At 46.7% G+C, this 19,192-nt stretch overlaps 1 protein-coding gene across 9 annotated transcripts in view; it reads right to left on the reverse strand.

Annotated features, from left to right (window-relative positions):
• Positions 1-19,192, reverse strand: part of bbs7 (Bardet-Biedl syndrome 7) — a 68,925-nt gene that overhangs the window by 44,045 nt on the left and 5,688 nt on the right. For 7 of the 9 annotated variants that reach the window (XR_016114306.1, XM_088991052.1, XM_088991053.1 and 4 more), the window contains exons 8-10: positions 3,595-3,702; positions 2,533-2,663; positions 2,368-2,452 (exon numbers count right to left, since the gene is read on the reverse strand). The exons of 1 other annotated variant lie outside the window; for it this stretch is intronic. Coding sequence is in view for 7 of the 8 variants with exons in the window: in XM_088991052.1 (XP_088847178.1) it covers positions 2,368-2,452; positions 2,533-2,663; positions 3,595-3,702 (324 nt within the window). In the remaining variant the exon portion in view is untranslated. The remainder of the gene's footprint in view (positions 1-2,367; positions 2,453-2,532; positions 2,664-3,594; positions 3,703-19,192) is intronic. One more of the 9 variants, XM_088991054.1, reaches the window with a different exon arrangement.

A 19,192-nucleotide genomic window follows, 5' to 3' on the forward strand; every position in this document is an offset into this window, starting at 1 on the left:
ATCTTCCTGTACGGACTCGTGGGGGCAATCGAGATGACACATGTAAAGTCCCCCACTCCTCCCGCCTGCGAAACTCCACTATTCTATCCAGCGACATCAGATAAATGCCCAAACATGGCACATCCTGTGGCCTGCCTGCCTCTACATGCTTCAGGAGTAGTTTCGTTTCCCCTTGGCGTCCTAGTGAATAAAGCACGACAAAATGGAAGTGATTATCCCCATGGTTCTTGGTACGCTCATGTCAAGTTGGAGAAGGCGTGGACCACTTGTTGGGATTCCGTTGAGGTCCATACCAATTCCGACACAAAATGGGTTCGAGATAGCTGTGCCCAAGAAGCAGCGCGAACTGTTGTCAAGATAGCTAGGGATCCCCCAACTGGAATTATGACAGATATCCAACTTGCTATCATAACCCACAACGTTGCAGAATGCATGGACAAGGCTTCCCGAACATCACATTGGTTTTCCCGTAACTATATGCATGATTTCATCTGTGGCGTCGTGATGTCGCCTTTCCACCATAAACCACACATCAGACTGTCAGCCTGGGTGGAGGCACCTGACAACACGGCCCAAAGCCCAGGTGTCATGGACGTATTATATCAACCGTTTGCAGGCGAAAAACATGACTGGAATCCGTTATCATCAAACACGTGGTATCGTTATGGTACACTCATTGCTAAGCAAAATAGAAAAAGTAATTTTTTTTGTATGCTCTTATATGCCTCATTCTGTGACACAACAACACGTGCATTTGAAGGTATTCGGACAGAGAATGGCTAGAGCTACATACTTGTTATTATCTTTGCATAAATCCGATCAACATTTTCCGGATTTTTGTCATGCTTCGAAAGGAGAGATTGTTCCTCTTTTGGAACCATATATACCAAGTTATGACCGAGAGCGGGTTGTGATTACCATTATGCGTTACAATGTACAGTACGGGTCAAAATTTGGGTTTTATAGACGAGGATAGATGTTTATATGTGCTACCGTTAAACACTAATGTCACCGTTTTGCCCGTATCTTCGCATCTTTGGTGATTATGCGGTTGGAAAGTATATTCTTTTATTCCCCCGTGAGCCTACGGTTTGTGTGCACCTGTTACTGTAACCGACAATACTTTCATCGTCAGCAGTCGTCCAGTGGAGCAGCATGTGAAGAGAAGAGTATCGTTTAAGCCCCATGATTCGATCTGGGGAACTGATGTTCCAGAACAATTCAAACACCATAGCACGGGTATTAAGGTAATGTTAGCTCTTTTTCCGCAAATTGGGGTAGCAAAAAACATGCTACGAATTGAAACAATTGATTACAGATTTCAAGTGTTCGTAAATGCCAGTTTGAAAGTGGATGAAATGCAAAACACCGAAATTTCAACAATTAGGCAAATGGTGCTGCAAAATAGAATGGTTTTGGACCTTTTGACAGCCCCACAAGGGGGTGTTTGTGCTATGGTGAGTGACACTTGTTGTACGTATATACCTGAAGAAGCAAATTCTATAAACATGACTAATGCTTTGTCTGTTATCAGGGATCTCAGAGATGCCATGGCCAAAGATCGACAGCCTGATCAGCCGTGGAGCTTTGTCATGCTTTTCGGGGCCCCTTGGTATATGACTTTGCTTAGACTGTTTATGCCTGTCGTGATCGTGCTTTTACTTATTTTCATAGTAATTGGTTGTATTATTCCTTGTTTGCGCACGATGGTGATCTCTATGATCACCAATTCCCAGGTTAATTACGTAAAGATTTTGTACCAACAAATGCGTGAAGGGGACCCTGTGTTGTAATTTGGAATTGTACACCATGGCCAGAGTGTGGTTGCTCCCGCCAAAAGGAGGGCCGAGAAGGAATTTTCCTCATCAATATTTTGATTAAATTGGATTTACCTTTATGACTCTCGCAAATGGAGAGGTTGCATATCACAGCAGTAAAGTTATGACAGAGGTTTTTCGCCTTCTCCATGGTATAGAATGGTTCCCTGTGCCGTTATTTATGACGTTCATACATGAAAACCATTTTGGAGATGAACTGATGTTTAAATGTGCAACAGGGGGGGAATGATAGAACGTTTTTATACACATCCGTAAACATCCTGTTATTTCATGTCTAGTTTAGTCTATATGAATGTATGTAGTTTATTAGATAACTGTGCATCTGTAGGGTGTACTGTAACATTTATTTTCAGTCTAATACCATGTAACTCTGATATATGTGAGCATTGAGGTGATGTGTCAATTATGCGGGGATGTTTAAAGGCTTGAAATGTGAGGGGAACAAATAACAACTTTATGATTATTTTTTTATATGTCAGAATGCGTGAAGGAAACATGGCTTAAAAGGTGCGTCTTATATTGATGTCACCTGTGTAGGTAGCAGTCAAGATCTCATCAAAGGACTCTTTTCCCACACACCCTCCCTGGATGGACGTCACGCTCTCTGACAAAGCCTGGTGCCAGGCAAAGAACGTAAATTACAAGTTGTTAAATCACATTGACTCGTCAAGTCTACATTAAAAGGCTCTCTCACAAGCTCGAAACGTAGCGAGGGCTCATTGTCGCTATCAAAACTGTAAACGGTCACCGTCCCGTCATCGCGGCCCACCAGGACGTCCCTCACACCGTCGCCCGTGATGTCGTAAGCATCGAGGCAATGAATTCCTGGAAATAGCACCGTATGGCGCGTCACTTTATTAGTTTAAGATGCACATCAGATAATAATAATACAGAATAATAATTATTATTATTAATAATAATAATAATAATAATAATAATAATAATAATACAAGTAACATCCAAGTTACGACCGGGTTCCGTTCCGACAAAATGGTCGTAAGTCGAAATCCATTCAAAATGGCCGACGTCACGTTGACACGACTGGATAGTATACGATGTCAAACTATTGTTTTTAAGCAATGTTTTCCATTGAATACTATTATAGACCAAACTGTTTACAGTTCATTTATAAATTTAATCACTTTTAATGTCATTTTTATCATGTTATATTTCGTATTATCAATTTTTGTGTATAACTGTACCTGTAATGTATACAAAACTGTTTATTGTACAGTTCATTTCTAAATTTTATACTAACCTTTTAGCGGTGTTTTTTTAACATTTTATATTTCATATTATCGATTTACATTTTATATTTAGATTCTATATCATGGATTAAAGAAAACACATAGATGTAAAGAATACAGCTGTTGAAAAATGGCTCTCCCTGCTAACGGCCAGAAGAGTTCACCCGACATACACACACAGACTCAGGCAGACGCAGAAGGAAAAAAATCAGTGTATAGTACTACAGGAGATGTTGCCGAGACGGTATCTGCACTGCATAACTACTGTATCGAGTGTAGTCATGCAGTAGATTGCTGTGCGAGTGTGTGACATGCTGGCTGGCCAAAATTGTAGTACGCATTGCCGGTTGCTTGCGCGTTGCGGTGCCAGGCGTAGGGAAAAAATGAAAAAGCCTGCCGGTCATGGTCGGAAGTATGGGTGGTCGTAACTCATGTCGGTCATAACTCGGATGTTACCTGTACTAGATTTTATGTCTAAGATACATTACATAAACAGCGTAGGACAGTACCTCCTTTCTTTTTGTCGTTGTCAATCTCCCATTTGGTTGCCGCAGAACCTTGGCTAATGTGCATCAGGCCGACTTTGCCGTCCGTCGTCCCGTACAGGATGTGCTCTCCTGAGAGAGGGACAACGTTGCAACAAATCACTCGGGCAAAACATAAAAAAAAACAATGTGAAATAAAATGTAGTATCAGATGTTATATAAAGTTTGTGTGTAACAAATATTTTGTTGCTGTTGTTGTTTTGACTTCAAAACGGCGCCGCGAGAGTGGCTGCCTTTACAGCAGCTCCTGTATTTTGTTTTTGTACTTCTTCTTTTCCTTTTCCTTCCATAACTTTGCTGCTGTGAAATGTAAATGCATTTGTTATATTACTTGAACATTAAACAAAACTCAGAATTTCTATTGATGCAAAACTTAAACCCATTTATGCCTAGCGTGTTCATATGAACAGATAAATTCATTTTTAAAAAAGCTAAATAAAATCAAAACAGAGTATCAAATAGGTTCAAACGGAGTATATAATTGTCACATCTCGTTGCCATCCGGGGCGCGCCCCGCCCCTCCTGTCACCTCCTCCGCCAATCTTGGGAGACGGCCCCTCCAATCATCATTCACCTGGGTTCCCACAGCTGATTGTCATTCACTGATGGTGCCTTCTGACTATATCTGTCTCTCGCTCACTACCGTCTCCGTCGGAGTATTTTTGGTCATTGCCGTTTCCACTTCCGTGTTGCCAGGTCTGCTGTCATTCAGTTATCTTCCTCCACTCTTCCCTGTTTGTTATTATTTGATGCATGTTCCAGTAAAGACTCTTGATCCATCCAAGCCTGTCACGCCGTGTATTTCGGGTCCTTCCCTATCACCAAGATTCCGCCGCTCGAGGTCTGCCTCCTAGCACTCGAGCGATCGTCACACAATACTCCGACCACCCATGGACCCCGCCGGCGATGACAGGTATTTTACCGCCCTTGTGCAAGAGGCGGAGCGTTCGAGCCAGCTGGCCCAGGCGATTGAGGAAATGCGCTACGCCACTACCTCGCTGGCTCAACGCCTCAAGGAGATGGAAACATGCATCGCCACCCTCTCTGTTCCTTCCCCCCCGCCCGTGGGCAGGCGCACTCCCCCGCTACCCCAACCCTCACGCTACGCAGGCGAAACCGAGCGCTGCGCTCAATTCCTCATGCAGTGTGCGCTCGTGTTTGAACAACATCCTGACGCCTACGTTAGCGATGAGGCTAAGGTAGCCTTCATCACCAGCCTGCTCGCGGGTGAAGCCGAATCATGGGTGCTGGCGGTACGAGAGTCCCGACCGGAGCTGTGCGCCTCGTATCCGGACTTCGTAGCCGAGATACGCCGGGTGTTTCACCATCCAGTGACGGAGGTCGAGGCGGAAGGGAGAATCCTCGACTGCGTCCAAGGGGCCCGTTCGGCCGCAGAATACTCCGTCGCTTTCCGGATCCAGGCCGCTGGCAGCGGCTACGGCGACCGAGCGTTGAGGGGGGTGTTTCGTCGCGGCTTGAATTCCGACCTAAAGGATGAGTTGGCTACCCGCGACGCCGGCACCACCTTCGACGACCTCGTCGGGATTGTCATCGGCTTGGATCATCGTCTTCGAGAGCGGCGAAAGGAGCTGAGCGACCGACGGCCCGAGGTACCCCGAAGCCGACCTCGGTCGACCACACCCGGCAGCGACCGCGCGCAGCCCCAGGAGGGACTCCTTGAACCTATGGTGATAGGGGGGGGAGACGACCGCGCCAACCCGAGGGCTCGTCGCACCCGAGGCCCCCAGCCTAGGACCCACGGCCAATGTAAGTCCCCGCCGAAACGGAATCCGTTGGGGGCTAAGTCCACTACACGAGTCACACGGTTGGAGCTGGAGAGTGAGCTATTTGGCCCCTCCAGCTCCCAAAGAGTGCGGGCACTAGTGGACTCGGGGGCCTACGGGTGCATCATCGACCCCCACCTGGCCGACCTGCTGGGCTGCCAACTTATAGATCTCCTTCCCCCTAAGGAGATCGTCGACCTGGATGGCCGATTATTAGCCCGGGTCACCCACCTCACGGCCCCACTTAAGCTCCGAGTGGCAGACAACCATGTGGAGCACCGCCAATTTCTTGTTATGCCCTCCCGGAACGCGCCATTGGTCTTGGGTCTCCCCTGGCTCAAGGCCCATGACCCATCCATTTCTTGGGAGGGCCCCACCATTCAGGGCTGGAGCCCCTACTGCTACGCTAACTGCCTGCGGTCGGCTACGGCAGGGCGTAACCCCTCCCGCGGTGGCCCGCCCGAGGCCATCTGCCTCAAAGGCGTGCCACATTGCTACCACGACCTGCGGGAGGTGTTCAGCAAAGACAACGCCCAATCCCTGCCGCCCCACCGACCGTATGACTGTGCTATTGACTTGCAGCCAGGGGCTCCATTACCGGACTCCAGACCTTACCACATTTCACAACCGGAACGGGAAGCCCTGAGCACTTACATAGACTCCTCTCTAGCGGCGGGACTCATTCGCCCGTCGCGTTCCCCGCTGGGCGCAGGGTTTTTCTTTATCGACAAAAAGGACGGATCCCTGCGCCCATGCGTTGACTACCGGGGCCTGAACGACATCACCATCCGCAACAAATACCCTCTCCCCCTCATGGATTCGGCCTTCGCGCCCCTTCAGTCCGCCACCATTTTTTCAAAATTAGACCTTCGTAGCGCCTACCATTTGGTCCGTATCCGTGAGGGGGATGAATGGAAAACAGCCTTCAAGACACCTTTAGGGCACTTTGAATACCTGGTGATGCCGTTCGGGCTCACGAACGCGCCTGCCGTATTCCAGAATTTGATAAATGATGTGCTCAGGGACTTCCTCAATGTTTTTGTTTTTGTTTACCTTGATGACATTCTTATTTTTTCTCGCTCTGCAGAAGAACACCGGCAACACGTCCGACGGGTCCTGGCGCGGCTCCTGCAAAACCGGCTCTATGTGAAGGCAGAGAAGTGTGACTTCCATGTCCGCTCTCTGTCGTTCCTGGGGTTTGTTGTGGAGCAGGGGCAGCTCAGGGCCGACCCCGCCAAAACCAAAGCGGTGGTGGAATGGCCGATCCCAAAGACGCGCAAGCAGCTTCAGCGGTTTTTGGGGTTTGCCAACTTCTACCGCCGCTTCATTCGCGGGTATAGTCAGAAGGCACTCCCCCTCACTAACCTCACGTCCACCAAGCTCCCTTTCAGGTGGACTCCCGATGCTGAGGGGGCTTTCAACCGCCTCCGTCTTGCCTTCACCAACCCCCCTGTTCTGCGTCATCCCGACCCGGAGCTCCCGTTCACGGTCGAGGTTGACGCATCCGAGTCCGGAGTAGGGGCCGTCCTTTCCCAGCGCTCTCCCACCGACCAGAAGCTGCGCCCATGCGCCTTCTTCTCCCGCCGGCTCAGCCCCGCCGAAGCCAATTATGACGTCGGCAATCGGGAACTGCTGGCGGTCGTCCTGGCCCTGCAGGAATGGAGACACTGGCTTGAGGGAGCTAAACACCCCTTCACCGTCTACACGGATCACAAAAACCTGGCGGCCATCCGGTCGGCCAAGAGACTTAACTCACGGCAGGCCCGATGGTCACTCTTCCTCACCCGTTTTGACTTTTCTCTCACCTACTGCCCAGGGTCACAGAACACCAAGCCCGACGCCCTATCCCGTATCCATGAGCCGGCAGTAAGGGAGGAGACCACCGCCAACATCCTGCCGGCCCAGCGCATCCTGGGCGCCCTGAGGTGGGAGGTTGAGAGAAAAGTCCAGCAAGCCCAGGGAACTACCACCATCCCCAGGGGCTGTCCCAAGGATCGCCTGTTCGTCCCCCCCCTCTACGCACTGAGGTGCTTATCTGGGGGCACACATCTAAGATAGCCTGCCACCCGGGGGTCAACAGGACGATCCAACTCATCGCCCAACGGTTCTGGTGGCCGGGGTTTAGGAGGGACATCACCCTCTTCGTGAAGGCCTGCCCGACCTGCGCCCGTGGAAAGGCCTCCCACCAGCCCCCGGCCGGACTCCTCCAGCCCCTACCGGTTCCGTCCAGACCCTGGTCCCACATCTCCGTCGACTTCGTGACAGGCCTTCCCCCCTCCCGTGGCAAAACGGTCGTCCTCACCGTAGTGGACCGATTCTCCAAGTCGGCCCACTTCGTCCCGTTAACCAGGTTGCCGTCCGCCACCGAGACGGCTCAACTCCTGGTTAACCATGTCGTCCATCTCCACGGGATTCCGACGAACATCGTGTCGGACCGGGGACCGCAGTTCGTGTCCAAGGTATGGAAGCGTTTCTGTCGGTCCCTAGGGGCATCGGCGAGCCTGTCGTCTGGTTACCACCCCCAGACCAACGGACAGACGGAGAGGAAGAACCAGGACCTGGAGGCGGCCCTCCGGTGCGTGTGCCTCCACAACCCGGCGTCGTGGGCCCTGCACCTACCCTGGGTGGAGTACGCCCACAACTCCCTGGTCTCCGCAGCCACAGGTCGGTCCCCATTCATGTCCGCCTGTGGCTATCAGCCGCCCTTGTTTCCCACACAGGAAGGCCAGGTGGAGGTCCCGTCTATCGATCATCACCTCAGACGGGCCCACAGAGTCTGGAAGGAGACCAGGGACGCCCTGTCACGCACCACATCCCGGAACCGGCGGGTGGCAGACCGCCATCGGCGGCAAGCACCCAGCTACCAGGTCGGGCAGGAGGTCTGGCTATCCACGAAGGACCTTCGGCTGGCAGGGTCCTCGGCCAAGCTGGGCCCACGCTTCACGGGTCCCTTCCCCATCGAGGCCATCCTCAGCCCGGTCTCGGTGAGGCTCCGGCTACCACCCACCATGCGGATCCACCCCGTGTTTCATGTTTCCCTCCTCAAGCCAGTGGAGACCAGCCCCTTAGCCCCCACGCCCGCCCCCCCACCTCCCCCCCGGATATTGGACGACGGACCAGTCTACACCGTGCGGGAGATACTGGACTCCAGGCGCAGGGGCAGAGGAGTGCAGTACCTGGTCGACTGGGAGGGCTATGGACCTGAGGAACGTCAATGGGTCCCACGTTCCTGGATCCTCGACCCATCCCTCACCCGGGCGTTCCATGCGGCTCACCCATCCAAGCCTGGTGGGCCGCCGAGAGGCGTCCCTTGAGGGGGGGGGCACTGTCACATCTCGTTGCCATCCGGGGCGCGCCCCGCCCCTCCTGTCACCTCCTCCGCCAATCTTGGGAGACGGCCCCTCCAATCATCATTCACCTGGGTTCCCACAGCTGATTGTCATTCACTGATGGTGCCTTCTGACTATATCTGTCTCTCGCTCACTACCGTCTCCGTCGGAGTATTTTTGGTCATTGCCGTTTCCACTTCCGTGTTGCCAGGTCTGCTGTCATTCAGTTATCTTCCTCCACTCTTCCCTGTTTGTTATTATTTGATGCATTTTCCAGTAAAGACTCTTGATCCATCCAAGCCTGTCACGCCGTGTATTTCGGGTCCTTCCCTATCACCAAGATTCCGTCGCTCGAGGTCTGCCTCCTAGCACTCGAGCGATCGTCACACAAATTCACAATAATATAATTATAAATAATTAGCAATAATTAATGTGACAATAATTAATATAATTAACAATAATAAATTAATCGTTTTATTTTTTTTTTGCATAGAATATTTGCACTGAAGGTTTTCAGTGACATCTGGTGAATAAAACTTTCTGCAACGGTCGTCTTAATGTCTTATTTGCACTCTAGTTAATACAGGTAACATCCAAGTTACGACCAGGTTCCATTCCGACAAAATGGTCGTAAGTCAAACGGTCGTAAGTCGAAATCCATTCAAAATGGCCGACACGAGATTTACACGACAGGATAGTCAATCTGTTGTTTTTAAGTAACATATTCTATTGAATAAATGTTATAACTTTTAGTGTCATTTTTATCATTTTATATTTCATATTATCAATTTTTATTACTCTATAACTGTTTACTGTACAGTTCGTTTATAACTGGTATACCCCGTCCCCTTTCAAATTGCTGCTGTGTACTACAAATTTCCCCATTGTGGGACGAATAAAAAATCCCATAGGAAACCATTAAAATGGGAATAATCCGTTCCCGGGTTTCCATAAAATATACTTTTCAACTAAATAAGCCTTAAAACTACACACAACATACCTTATTCTATGTATAATAAATGTGCAATTGTATTGTAATGAAAGAAATACACTGCATTGTATCATAAAGTCACTTTATTTACATTTGTGATGGTCACTGATGGCTTGATGGAATGGCGTTGGAGGTCCGAGGTCAAAGGGAATTGCTGTTTGATGGCTTATGGAAGGAGAGTCACCTTCCATAAGGCCTGTTGGTAACTTAACCTCTGGTGTGGCTTCTCTTCTTTTTTCTTTGGAGACTCCTCATCAATTTGCTGATTAAAAACCTCTTAATTGACACCTGTTGCTTTCTGACTTGTAAGGTCTTACAAAGCTGAGGCATCACATTATTGTTCATCATGTGTTTTGTTTTTCTACTTTCATTCCTTTCATCACTTTGCTGCTGTGAAATGTAAATTTCTCCACTGTGAGACTAATAAATGCATATCCAATCCAATCCAATGTTGATGATTGTCATAGCCAGTCTTTTCTGAATGGAACTGTTCGGTAAAAGCCTGCACATCATTCCACTTTGCCAACATTGCCTTTATGAGCTCACTTAATGCTGCAGCCATCTCCTCCTCAGATGTTCTGTTACTGGCTTTAAAATCCTCAATAAGCGCCGAACTTCCAGGTTGGCCCATGGCGATATCGGCGTGAATTAGCCGTGCTTTCTTGCATAAAATAGCTCACGCTGTCGCCGGATAGCTGCTTTTCGTTAATCCAAATTAACAGAAGTTTTTCAACTTCTTCGATTGCCCGAGACCGTCGCTTTGAGAGCACAGAAACACCTTTTGCAACAGACGCAGTGTTTTTATACACATCCGTAAACATCCTATGTTATTTCATGTTCAGTTTAGTCTATATGGATGTATGTAGCTTATTCGATAACTTGTTGCATCAGTAAGATACAAAGAGTATTCATTTCCAATCTAATGTTCTCCCAACCCCCTTTCCCGTTGCTGATAGGACAATCTCATCGCTGCTGTGTGATAAAACTAGGTAAAAGGGGCGGGCTTAGCACTCTTGGCTTCCCGCTCCGACTAGGCATGTTCTTCTATTGTTTACGAGAATAAAGTGGTTTTTCTGTTGACCAGTTATGGTCCCCGCTGGTATTTCATCGGAAAGCTTCGTCGAACTAGGACCAGGAAGAGATACAAGAATTAGAATCTAACAAATTGGTGCCGAGAAGCCCGTGCCAAGGGTCTCAGGACCGGAGCGAGCGGGGGGTGCCTGCCTGTGTGTGATTGTTCACGAGAGACAAAGGATTCCTTCCTTTGGCGGCGCCTGCTTGTGGATTGTCCACGAGAGACGATGGATTCCTTCCTTTGGCGGTGCCTGCTTTTGACTGACCACGAGAGCCAAAGGATTCTGCCCTTTGGCGTGGTGAGCTTTCTCCTTCCTGCTGTCCTGACCACACGGACGTGTTTGACAAGTTTTCCAGGTGGGTGACGCCAGCACGCAGCCATTTTGTTTGAATGTATTGTAGGATTCTTTCTGGCCAAAAAGTAATTCTATTCACGGTTAATCTGCGCATCTCATGCTTGTAATCAGATTACAATTGGACAAGGTGGATCATTCTGATCTGAGCCTATGCGTGAAAAGTTTTTGCGTGTGACTGGTTGACGCCATTACGGCTCAGTTTGCTGCCGCACGCCAGCTAACGAAAAATAAGACCAGAATCTTCCAGGAACGATTCTTCACAAGGGGTGAACTCTTGGAATTTATTTCTGTGCGAGGACTGGAAAAAAAAATTAAAAATGAAAAATTTATTAATTTTGACCCAGGGGATTATGTGTTCTTTTTTTTGTTTAAATGCAGCTGCAATTGATCGTGGATTTTCTGTGATATTAATGCATTCATTTTGGCTGATTTTTGCTGAGTGTGAGCTGGAAATGTTTCTTTGTGAGAGAAAGTTCTTGAAAAAAGGGGGTCGGGTGTGGGGCCATTTGTGAGTGTGTGAGTGCATGTGCGTTCACTGTGTGTGTATGTGAGTGCGTCGCTTGGTTGGACACGGTGACACAGCGGGAGTCTTCTTTTGTTAGAGTTGACACAGCGGGTGTGTGCTTTGCTGGGACAAAAGGCAACAGGAGCAAATTGTTGGTGAACGGTGGTGAATTGAGACAATGGGTGCAATCTTTTCTAAGAAAACCCCAATTAACTGGGATATTAATTCATGACGAAGAAGTTTCCGGGATGTGAGGTTTATTGTGAAAAATGGATGCAGCATGGTGAATTTTCTGGTGCTTTGCAAGTGCAGCCATTGAAAGATATTATGTTTCATTTGAAGCTCCAGGAGGCATCTGCGGTTGGCAGAACTTTACGGACGATTCGTGATGTGATTTTGGCATGTGAAACGTGGCTTGAACAGGCACGAATTAGAGAGAATGAGCTTGAAGTGAAACAAGTTAAAAAAGACGAGAGAGCTATGGTTGCTGCAATGTCTTCAAAAATGAGCTCTGACGATGAGACTGTTGCACGTCCCCGTCAGAGGACAGACCTCATGGCGGCAGGAAAGCAGCCATTGTTTCAGGCTGCAGAGAGCCCCCTCATGGGAGGTGATAGTGTGTTTATGCACATTCATAAACATTGTTATTCCATGTTTGGCTTAGTACATTTTATGTTATTTCATGTTTAGATCAGTACATATTATGTTATTGCATGTTTAGTTTAGTCTACATGGATTTATGAAGCTCATTAGTTGAATAGTTGTGAAAGCAGAATGTAACAATATTAACTTTCAGGCTGATGTTATCCCAACATACTTGTCCGTAGCTAATTGGACAACAGATCGCTGCTGTGTGACTTCCAATACTTGTCCGTAGCTGATTGGATGACAGATCGCTGCTGTGTACTTTTAAAACTAGTCTGAGCGGGCGGCTTTGGCTTCTTGTTCTTCTTGCTCTTTTGTGTGCTTCTTGGCTCCCCGCTCCGACGAGAGATGTGCTCCTTTTGTCTTACGAGAATAAAGTAGTTTTTCTGGTCACCATCTATCGTCCCCGCTGGTATTTAATCACAGAACTTCATTGAACTCCGAACCAGATGAGAAACAGGAATTAGAATCCAACATAAATTGGTGCTGAAAACCCGTGCCAAACAGTCGGTCCCGGAGCGATTGGGGAGTGCCACCCGCGTGCTTCATTTGACAAGAGACGGGAGATTTCGGCTCCTGGCGGCGTTTGCTTGTGTATTCTCCGCAACAGACGGAAGGGGGGGGGGGGGTCGTCCCCTTTCGGCGATGCCTGCTTTTTGACTGGGGAACGGGAGCCGAAAGATAAGTCGGCGCGGTGGAGCTCCTCGTCTTTCAGACTGACTGACTACACGGCTGTGTTCGACGGAGTTCCCGGTGAGTGACGCGCTAGCAAGCAGCCATTGTTTGAATGCATTGTGGGATCCTTTTATGGCCAGAGGATATCCAATTCATGTTAATCCACGTATCCTGGGGCTGGTAACACGACTTTTTGAGGGTTTTATCATCATATTATGGTTCTGTTTCTGATGATTGGACCACGGCGGGTCCCCAAAAGGTCGGGCCCAATGTGCATTGAAGGAATAATGCACGCGACTATTCGATGCTTGCACAGATCGAGGATATGTCTGGTTTACCACGCCGCCGGCGGAAGTAGAGTAAGACTGGTAGAATTCTAATAATAATATTCACGAGAGGTGGACTCCTGGAATTCACTGAGCGCGAGGGCTGGTGGTAAAATTGGAAAATTGAAAGATTTTTTAGTTTTGATCCAGACGCTACGTGTTAAAATGCAGCTGAAAATTGATCGTGGATTCTCTGTGAAATTAATACATTCAATTTGGTTGATCTATGCTAACATGGTGAACCACAAAAGTTTCTGTCTCACAAAGATCTTGAACAGAGAAGAGTGGGGCGAGGGAGTCATTTGGGCCGTTAGTTAGTGAGTGTGTGTGCGTGTGCATGTGAGTGCGTGTGCGTGCGTGTGCATTCATTGTGTGTGTGTATGTGAGTGCGTCTCGCGGTTGGAGACTAACACAACGGGTGTCTTTGTTCTTTGTGTTTGAATTAACACTGGATGTGTACCTTTCTGAGAGAGTTAACACGGGGGATTTCTTAAGTGTTCTCTGGTGAACTGAAAAATGTGTGCAAAAAAATGTTTTAATAAAAGCTCCAATTCACCGGGGTATGAAATTCAATATATAAAAAAAGTGGGGTAGATGTGAAAACATTGAAAGGACGCTTTGGATATGTTTTCTCACACCCCAACTGTATTCCTGAATATGCTGATGAGGATTTCGTATATTAAGCAGACTGGAAAGAATGAAAAAGCTATGTCTTCACAGATGGCCGCTGATAAAGTACCTCCTGCCTTAAAAGGACAAAGGAGCTCATGGTCTTAAAATCGCCATTGCTAAGACAGACAGACAGAATTAACCGCTGCAGGAGGAGGGGCGAGCTGGGGGCTGGGGAATTTGAGCTTGGGAGTCAGAGGTCAGGGTGGGGATCTACGCGCGGGGTCCACCCACCACTTCCTCTAACGGCTGCCCTCTCTGCCCCCCACTCACCATCTCACTCCACTTGCTGCTTATAGAAGACCACATGTGTTTTCAGGATAAGAGCAGACTGCAACACACGTCCCCTACTAGGGGGACTCAGTCGTTATACAAAAAAAATTCACAAGAAATGTCTTCATGTATTGTTGATTTAAAAAAAATTCGGTGACTTCTCAAATAATTTTTACATTGACGACATCTTACTTGATTCACTAACTGAAGACGAAAACGAGACTGTATCAATCACTTTGTTCCAAAATCTAGAAAGTACAGGTAATATAACTTCATGACTATGTTAGTTTGCCAAAAAAGAAGTTGAACTTCTAGGAAAAAAAGATGATGACATTTCTACAACCTGATTTGGAAGACACACCTTTACCTGACAGCATCCACGTTGAAATTATTGCTGATGGTTCATTACCAAAAACGTATTTAACGCAAGCAGCAGAAATTGTTGCATTGAGTAAAGCATGTAAATGGGCAGAAGGAAAGACTGTTGAACATGCAGATTTATTGAGAGGATTGTTGAAAGCTATTCTCCTTCCAAAAAGTGTGGCTGTATGCAAATGTGCAGCGCACACAAGGGCTAAAGACAGGATTAGCTCAGGTAAAACAAGAGCAGATGCAGCTGCCAAAAAGGCTGCTTAGACTGTTTTCAATCTAGTAAATAAAGAGACACGTGAATTAGTGCCCACACAAGTTTTGAAGGATATGCAAGCGTTAACCACAAAATCCGAAAAAGATCTGTGGCTGGCCGATGGTGCTAAGCTAGTCGATGGGCTGTATAAAATAGACAATAAACCATGTTTACCGAGAAACATGTTTCCAATGGTGGCTCGGTTGAGCCATAGTAGGTCACATGTATTAACAGGAGGGATGGTGTTTATAGCAGGAAAAGTATTCCATTTAAGCAGAGGTTTCAACTCATATGAAAAAAAACTTTTGTCGGAGTTCTTTGATATGCTGTAAACATAATCCAAAAGGTAATATGCGACCAAAAAGAGGAAGATTTTCACAGGGGTCAGACCCCTTTGAAGTGGTCCACATGGATTTCATTGAACTAAGCACAAGTAGTTCTTATAAATACTGTTTGGTGCTAATTGATTCAATCACCAAATGGGTGGAAATTGTGCCTTCAAAGAAATCCGATGCATTATCCATTGCTAAAAGCATTATTCAAACATATTATTCCAGAACATGGTATACCAAGAATAATTTGGAGTGATAATGGGCCACATTTTTTATGATATAATAACCAAAATTTCAGAACATTTAGGAATTATATTAAAGAACCACTGTGCATATCATCCACAGAGTGCAAGATTAGTAGAAAGAACGAATGGTACGATAAAAATATCGACTCAGAAAAACGACAACAGGTAAACCATGGCCTGAATGTCTGTTTGGTTAAATCAGAAATGAAAATAACGCCCACTAATAATGGCTTAACGCCTTTTGAGATTTTGCATGGCAGACCTTTCATCCTCCCATTATGGGAAGGTGTGCCCTGGCAAAAGAATGACTCAGATCCAAGCGCTTCGTTGGCAAAATCGTTGTGTGAAATGTTTACAACAAAAAGAGGTCCACAGCATGTGTACTGCTGCAGTCCTCTTTGTTCCCTCCACAGGAAACAAATTCCTTGTGTGTCCTACATACTTGGCAATAAAGATGATTCTGATTCTGATTCTGATTCTGATTCTGAGGAACAGAGGCTGCTGCGCCCCGGAGACGAGGTGCTGATCAAGGTCAGCCCCAAAGTGGGAGGGGCCATTCACCGTGCTGATCACAACGCCAACTGCCATCAAGGTGGAAGAGAGACGGAGCCAAACGACTCATTAGCCATGGGTTTGGTCCACATCATCTTGCTGTACGGATTCGTGGGGCAATCCAGATGACACACGTAAAGCCCCCCATTCCATCAGCCTGCGAAATTCCACTATTACATCCTATGAAGTCAGATAAGTGTCCAAACATGGCACATCCTGTAGCTTGCTTGCCACTACAAGATGAAGGAATAGTCTCATTTCCCCTTAGCGTCCTCGTGAACGAAGCACGACAAAATGGAAGTGATTATCCTCATGATTCTTGGTACGCTCGTATCAAATTAGGGAAGGCTTGGACCACTGGTTGGGATTCCGTTGTCCATTCTGAGCCCAAAACAAAATGGGTTCGAGGTAGCTGTGCCCAAGAAGCAAAACGAACTGTCGTCAAGATAGCTCGAGGGAACTGGTTAGGAACTGAAACCGGAACAATGACAGATATCCAACTCGTTATCGTAACCCACAAGGTTGCAGGATGCATGGACTTGAGACTCTGTCCTGATTTTCGTGAACATCACTTTGGTTTTCCCATAACTATATGCATGATGTCACCTGTGACATCACCAGTCGTAACATCGCCTCTCCAGCGTAAACCACACATCAAACTGACAGCCTATATGGAAACACATGACAAAAAGGCCCAAAATTCAGGTGTCATTGACGCATTATATCAACCGTTTGCAGGAGAAAAGCACGACTGGAATCCGTTGTTATCAAACACGTGGTATCGTTATGCTACACTAATTGCTAAACAAAATAGGAAAAGTAATTGTTTTGTATGCTCTTATATGCCTCATTCGGTGACACTACGTGTGCATTCAAAGGTATTTGGAGATAAGATGGCTCGAGCTGCATACATGTTGATATCTTCGCATAAACCTGATCAACATTTTCCGGTTCTTTGCAATGCTTCGAGAGGAGAGATTGGTCCAGGTTTAGATACCATTTTGGAAACTGAAAATCAGGTTATGACCGAGAGCGGGTTGCGATTACCAGTATGCGTTGCAATGTACGGTATGGGTCAAAACTTAGGTTTTATAGAAGAGGATAGATATTTATATGTGCTACCGTTAAACACTAATGTCACCGTTTTACCCGTATCTTCAAAAGTATATATCTTGGAAAGTATATTCTTTTATTCCTCCGCGAACCTACGGTTTGTGTGCACCTGTTACTGTAACTGACAATACTTTCATTGTTACCAGTCGTCCAGCGCTCCATCATGTGAAAAGAAGAGTGTCGTTTAAGCCCCATGATTCAATCTGGGGAACTGATGTTCCAGAACAATTCAAACACCATAGCACGGGTAGTAAGGTAATGTTAGCTCTTTTTCCACAAATTGGAGTGGCTAAAAACATGCTACAAATTGAAACAATTGATTACAGATTTCAAGTGTTTGTAAATGCCAGCTTGAAAGTGGATGAAATGCAAAACACCGAAATTGCAGCAATTAGACAAATGGTGCTGCAAAATAGAATGGTTTTGGACCTTTTGACAGCCCCACAAGGGGGCGTCTGTGCTATGGTGGGTGACACTTGTTGTACGTACATACCCGAAGAAGCGAATTCCATAAACATGACTAATGCTTTGTCTGTTATCAGGGATCTCAGAGATGCTATGGCCAAAGATCGACGGCCTGATCACCCGTGGAGCTTTGCCATGCTTTTCGGGGGCCCTTGGTATACAACTTTGCTTAGACTGTTTGTGCCTATCGCGATCATGATTGTACTTATTTTTTTAGTCATTGGTTGCATCATTCCATGCTTACGAGCAATGTTAAATTCTATGATAACTAATTCTCAGGTGAATTACGCAAAGGTTTTGTATCAGCAAATGCATGAAGGGGACCCTGTGTTGTAGCTTGGAATTGTAAACCATGGCCAGAGTGTGGTTGCTCCCGCCAAAACATAGGGCCGAGAAGGAATTTTCCTCATCAATATTTTGATTTAATTGGATTTACCTTTAAGACTCTCGAAAATGGAGAGGTTGTATATCACAGCAGTAAAGTTATGACAGAGGTTTTTCGCCTTCTCCATGGTATAGAATGGTTCCCTGTGCCGTTATTTATGACGTTCATACATGAAAACCGTTTTGGAAATGTATGTACAGATGTTTAAATGTGCAACAGGGGGGAATGATAGAGTGTTGTTATACACATCCGTAAACATCCTGTTATTTCATGTTTAGTTTAGTCTATATGGATGTATGTAGCTTATTAGATAACTTGTTGCATCAGTAAGATGCAACAAGTATTCATTCCCAGTCTAATGTTCTCCCAACCCCCTTTCCCGTTGCTGATAGGACAATCTCATCGCTGTTGTGTGATAAAACTAGGTAAAAGGGGCGGGCTTAGCGATCTTGGCTTCCCGCTCCGACGAGGCATGTTCTTCTATTGTTTACGAGAATAAAGTGTTTTTTCTGTTCACCATTTATGGTCCCCGCTGGTATTTCATCGGAAAGCTTCGTCGAACCAGAACCAGGAAGAGATACAAGAATTAGAATCTAACAGCTTTTCTGTTCCAGAGAATGATAGCAATGGTTGACTTAGCATAGCCGTACTGGGCTACTAAATCACACAAACGCACACCTTGTTCGTGTTTTTCAATTATCTCGTTCTTCTCAGCAACGTTGATTTTATTTTGTGTCTTCTTGGGCTGAACACGAGCCTGTGGCAGGTTTTTTTTGTCCCATCATAGTAAAATTATCAGCAAAAAGCTTCAAGTAGGCGATCGACGTGTGCATTCAATGAGAGGGGGTGTGGAAAGTAGCGCCGGCTGGAGCACTGTTCGGTCGTGTGCTTCCGCCGAAGATCACTCCGCCATATCGGAAGGTCGTGTGCTTGATGGACCAGCCGTGGTGGGTGTGTATTATGAAAATAGTGCTTATTATAAGTTTTAATTTTCATAAATTTTACATTCGTAAACTGAAAAGTTCACAATATAAGGGGTTCGTAAGTTGAGGTCTCACTGTACTTACCCTGCTCTCCCTGTTAACGGCCAGACGAGGTCGCCCGACACACGTGAAGGAAAAAAACGAGTACAGTACTACTGGAGATGTTGCCGACGGTATCGCCACTGTATAACTACTGTATTGAGTGTTGTCACGCAGACGATTGCTGTGCGAGTGT

This window comes from Hippocampus bargibanti, linkage group LG02 (genome assembly GCF_051943395.1).
Source record: "Hippocampus bargibanti isolate YZ-2025 linkage group LG02, ASM5194339v1, whole genome shotgun sequence".
In the NCBI taxonomy this organism is placed as follows: Eukaryota; Metazoa; Chordata; class Actinopteri; order Syngnathiformes; family Syngnathidae; genus Hippocampus; species Hippocampus bargibanti.